The 5,264-nt window shown below is 33.1% G+C and overlaps 1 protein-coding gene across 1 annotated transcript; it reads left to right on the top strand.

Moving 5' to 3' along the window:
* Positions 1-707: 707 nt before the first annotated feature.
* On the top strand, positions 708-5,251 carry LOC113531193 (uncharacterized protein DDB_G0283697-like). The gene is made up of 7 exons (XM_026921754.3): positions 708-1,264; positions 1,548-1,682; positions 1,982-2,887; positions 3,135-3,356; positions 3,641-3,831; positions 3,948-3,972; positions 4,138-5,251. The coding sequence occupies exons 2-6, from the start codon at positions 1,574-1,576 to the stop codon at positions 3,969-3,971; spliced, it is 1,452 nt and encodes a 483-aa protein (XP_026777555.3). The 5' UTR covers positions 708-1,264; positions 1,548-1,573; the 3' UTR covers position 3,972; positions 4,138-5,251.
* Positions 5,252-5,264: the final 13 nt, after the last annotated feature.

Here is a 5,264-nt window from a genome sequence, read left to right as displayed (position 1 = left end):
TCCCTCACCTGTCTCTCTTTTTTTTTCTTGAAGTTAATAAGACAAAATAATACAAAGAAATCTGAAAGCACAAAGTCCTGAAGATGTTCCAGTGTTGGAAAGCTTACTGACTGTTACCAAGTGCTGACACCGGAGACTCATGAATGTTAAATAAATGCCACCTTACAGAAAACTTTTAAAATATGTTTATTTGGAGGGTTTGCCATACAAGTCCCTGTGAATTAGCCATTAAAAAAATTAGAACAAGGGCAATAATATAAACTATGCTAACCAAACTACTGTAAGAGCGTCTGACCAATCAGAATCAAGAATTGAAAAGTACTGTGAAATAACAGAAATGGTGTTCAATTTATAGTTTTCTAAAATGTGTGTTCACAAATTTCTAGCTATGAAGGTGTCATCCTACCTAAATAAGGCTTAAGGGCCATCAGGGTTATTTTCATTGTGCTACAAGATGTTTTATTGTTTAAAAAGTCTGTGTCATTTTTATGATGTTGATAAGAAAAATAAGGAAATATTTATATTTCTGGACCCAAAGACACCTTTGGTACAATATACTCCTAGAAAAAAGATCAGCCCCATGAAAAAATAGAAACCAGTTTAAAATGATATTAAATTGAAGACAGTGAGCTTGTGTGAATATATCTATCATCTGCATATACATATAAACATATATCCAATATATAGTGCTGGCAGTGATTGGTGAAAGGTGTGCATGATTAGAAATCCAGTAACTGAAAACGTGTTTGTTGCTGGTAACTAGATTGACCTGATACACTGATAAAGGAGTTTCATCACACACACCTAATTAGAGTGATCTAGGCCTTTTCCAGATATATCCAGACTTTTTTTTCCCAATATATCATCTAATTCCAGAGGATTTCCTTTGAAGCAGTTTCTTGAATTTTAAACGAAAATGTTAATACAGGGTGACTGGCAGTGTATACATGCAAATATCTAGCAAATGCAAATATCAAATATCCTTCCTGCACTGTAAACTGGATTTAAAAAAACAACTTTTGAAATTAGGAGAAAACTTCAAAAATGACATGTCAACAATTAACTGTAAACTGTAAACTGCAAAGATCAAATGCTATAGGAAGAGCGAGCTGTTGTGGGTTTGTTTTTCTTGCTTCTCAGATGACGGGTGTAAGAAAGAAAATGAAAGTAGCTCGAGGTAAACTGTGAAACATGACAAACAAGAAAGATTAAACAATTTGTTCGTAAGACTCCGTTCAAGACAGGAATAAATGAAAAACAACTGGTAAGTAACTGCTTTTTTTCCTTAAAAACACATCTAAAGGCCTAGCAGTATTTCAGTAATATGAACAGAAATGTTTTCTGAAATGTTTTGAAGCATTTGCTGAAACTCAGCAATTTTTGTGTAGGCTTCATCCTACATTATGACTTCTTACTCTTTATGTATGGATCATATAAAAACACATTTATATGGCTAATAAAGATAAGGTTACATTCTTGTCATGCTAGCTATAAAGACATAATAGCGATGTGATCAAAGTTATACCAATTTTAAAAACTCTTTCTAGATCAGATTTCAAATCAGCTGGGAAAGATGGCTGAATTCGAAGAAAAGGCAAAACAATCTTGTGCTGAAGTTAAAGCTGACTCTTACATAACCTCCCAACCAAAGGTAGAAAAGGAACTTGACACAAAAAAGAATGGTAAGATTAATGACCTAAAAGTTTCATACCACTGGCTCCGGGTTTTATTTTTTCGGTTAGATGATTCATGTGTTTTTACACCTCTCAATGTACTATCCTCCCCTTTATATAGTCGATTTACTCAAACTGATCATACAAATGTTTAACAAGTGAGGGCAATTTTGTTGGATTTCCACTAACCTTGCCTATCATGGCTTGTGTCTAAAAAGTTACACTTAATTTCAGTTAAAATGAAATGAATTCAAAATCACATCAAGTTTTTGAAAACCTATTTTGAAAAATTATTTCTCGATTAACAGAAGAACATCAGAAAAATAGTCGAGATGTGCAACAAGTAATGAGCCTTACTGTAGAGGAAGGAAACCAAGGTCATAGTGAAGGGGAACACAGAGAATGTTTTAAAGACCCAGGCATGAAGAATGAAAAAACAGATGAGCAAGATAAGGACACTGGGGTGAAACTGATGGAGAAAAATCATGAGCAAGAAGAAAAGACTATAGAACATGAAGCAAAGACATGTGAACTAAAAGAGAATGCTGTAAAAGAAGGAGAGGTTACCGTAGATAGGAATGCAAGTCATGGTGAGAAGAATGACAAACAAGAAGAAAAGAATATAAAAGCAGATGGAAAGATAGCAGAGTTTGAAAAGGAGAAAAGTCATGTAGAGGAGGGAAACCAAGGTCACAGTGAAAGCGAAAAACACAGAGAGTGTTTTAAGGAGCCATGCCTGAAAAATGAAGAAAGAGAAGAGCAAGATGAAGACAAGGTGGGGAAACAGATGGAGCAATGTCATGAGCAAGAGGAAAATACAAGAGATCCTGGAGAAAAGAAAAGTGAACTAACAGAGAATAGTTTAGAAGAAGGAGTGAGGAACATAGAAGTTCTAAAGAAGAATGCAAGTGAAGATGAGAAGAATGATGAACCAGAAGAAAGGAATGTAAAAATAGATGGGAAGATAGCAGAGGGTGAAAAGGAGAAAAGTCAAGGAGATGAGGAGGAAACCAGAGACCCAAGACAGCAGAGCAGCGAAGTAGTCAACAATGGTGTTGAGGAAGGAGAGATGAATGTAGAACCAGAGAAGAAGGAAACAATTCAAGATAAAAATGACAGTGAACAAGCAGAGAAGACAGAAGCAGTTGAAAGATCAGCAGAGACCAGTAAAGTCAAGAATAAAAGATTTTATGAAAAACAACCCTTTAAGAAAGGTAAAGTGCTTTTCATTGTCTCTAGCAAAAGAGATTTGTATTTGTTAATTTGAAGATATATTAATTTTTTTTTTTTTACATGTTTTAAATTAAAATGCTACTAAATATCTACATATAAATTGTTCATATAATTGTTCTGGTGTCGGATCAGATCAGTCCTGGTTTGAGAAGTTTGTGAAAAATATTATGTTTTTTTTTTATTATTAATTAACTCATAATTAACTCATCATTAACTCATTTTGTTTAGCAAAGTACTTCACCATCCAGACTGGCAACACTCGAGATTCCCATAAGGAATTTTTGAAATGTCTCCATGAAAGGAAATCCAGACTAAAGCGGACGGATAAAGCAGAGAAGTGCAAATTCATTCTGGTTTTCTGCCCTGTGGTTTCCCGAGCAGGAACTGATATAGAAGCAGCACTGCATCAACTAAATGAAATATCAGGGAATTCCATCCACAAAAATAAAGGTAAATTGCAAGTACAGGTAAGTACCCATTCAGATATTATGTAAAATGTACAGTAATTGTAACAAATAATATACACTAACCCAAACTCTTGCCCTAAATGTGACTATGTGTATACCTTTTCCCTTGAGAATTACTAAGAATTTGTGACTATGACGGCATGTAGAAATATCCTTTCATCAACTTCAGGTCATCAGTTGGTAACTCCAATTCACTTCAATTTCAAGGTCAAGGTGATATGCCTCATATGAACACAAGAGCTCACTTTCAATTCTCTTACTTCACAGACACCAAACCTGCTGTTCTAGTGGTTCTCCATTGTACAAATGATCCAGAGTGTGTTGTACCAGACAGCAGCAGAGCTGTAAACAGAGAGAATATGATCACAGTTGACTGTCTATTCCATGAGGATAATGGATTACATAAATGCTTGAAGAACAAAGAGGCTGTGCATGAAGTTATTCAGTGGCTAAAAACAGTAAGATCTGTAATCTTCTCTCAGACTGTTCCCTCTGCCTGTGTGTTTTCAGATGTGTTTATCTTGTATATCAATGTACATTATTAACTGTAATAACACGTTTTTGTTTCTTGCAGAAACCATGGAGAAATGCAGAGTAAGGTAAAGTTCATTTGTACACTGCATTTTACAGTGCAGTGAAGTATAAATTAAACAGAAATGGCACAAATACAACTACCTGGATCTAGAATGTACTTATACATTTTATACTCTACAGTATGTTTGAGAGTGTAGTATTTTGGGACTAAAATCAACTTCTTGTTTCAGATTTACATAAAACACGATGGTGTTACCATAACATACTCACCGATGAGGTGGTGTGATGCAGCCTCACACAAAACAGAGTCACTGTTAAAAGCCGAAGCGGATTATTTTCCTATTATAGTACCTCTTATCCCACAATAATTTGGCAACAATTGTGATTTTTCTAAAATAAAGTTTTTATATATTTTTATTTGTTTATATTTAATGTTGTCTAACATCCAGCAAGTTCCAAATTTATAAACAAATGTTTCCTCAGCCTCTTTTTCTTTTTTCATTTGTAGTTAAATAAATAAATAAATAAATATATAACTTGCAGCTTATCATGTTATAGAAAGTCATGTTAAGACTTTCCAGTGGTGGAAAACTTACTGTTTCAAAGCACTGACATTATTGACTCTTCAACAAATGTTATTTAAGAAAACATCACTATATACTCATATTTTAATTATTTAAATGACAGCATATAATAATCTGTTTATTATTAGTCTTAGATTATGTGGAACATTCACCATACAAGTCTCTGTGTTTTTTAATTACAGAAATGATTTATTAGAATGATCAAATTACGATAACCAATAAACTAATAAACTAATAAATAATAAGCTGTTGGCTCAGAAGAATTAAGTCAGTCATTTTATTTAATATTTTTTTTTGGAGGCTACCCTTCAAAAAATTTGCAAACGTACCAATAGCTAATAAAACTGGGATGACTCACTAAATTTATTGATCAGGTAGAGCAATCAGTGACATAATATCAATTACATTGTCATTACTGCCTAATAAACTATTCTGGTGATGGATATTACTGCTTCGAAACTGTTTTATTGATTTATTTATTTTATTAACTGAATTTAATCTTCTGAAACTTAAGAACTGAAATCTTAAAATCAAAACAACATAATCAACACATGTTCATGTCTTTTAAACAGCTTCACAGTAAAATGTTTTAATTCATGTAATAATTTTTTTTCTACATTCACTTTTTCATTAATTTTTTTAACATACGCTATATACACTTCACACTGCTGTACTAGATTTTATGTACTTTATAGTTGCAAATGTATGCTTTATTATTAGAATGACAATCAAGCTGCCTTGCTGAACCCCAATAAATTACTTGCCTGAACAGA

This window comes from Pangasianodon hypophthalmus, chromosome 27 (assembly GCF_027358585.1).
Source record: "Pangasianodon hypophthalmus isolate fPanHyp1 chromosome 27, fPanHyp1.pri, whole genome shotgun sequence".
Lineage (NCBI taxonomy): Eukaryota > Metazoa > Chordata > Actinopteri > Siluriformes > Pangasiidae > Pangasianodon > Pangasianodon hypophthalmus.
This window is presented reverse-complemented; position numbering and strand designations above follow the sequence as displayed.

Bases quoted from the DNA above. Each gene is read 5' to 3' on its own strand.
- LOC113531193 (XM_026921754.3), top strand. From the start codon at position 1,574: ATGGCTGAATTCGAAGAAAAGGCAAAACAATCTTGTGCTGAAGTTAAA. The intron at 1,683-1,981 runs GTAAGATTAATG...CTCGATTAACAG, and splicing joins ACTTGACACAAAAAAGAATG to AAGAACATCAGAAAAATAGT. The intron at 2,888-3,134 runs GTAAAGTGCTTT...CATTTTGTTTAG, and splicing joins AAAACAACCCTTTAAGAAAG to CAAAGTACTTCACCATCCAG.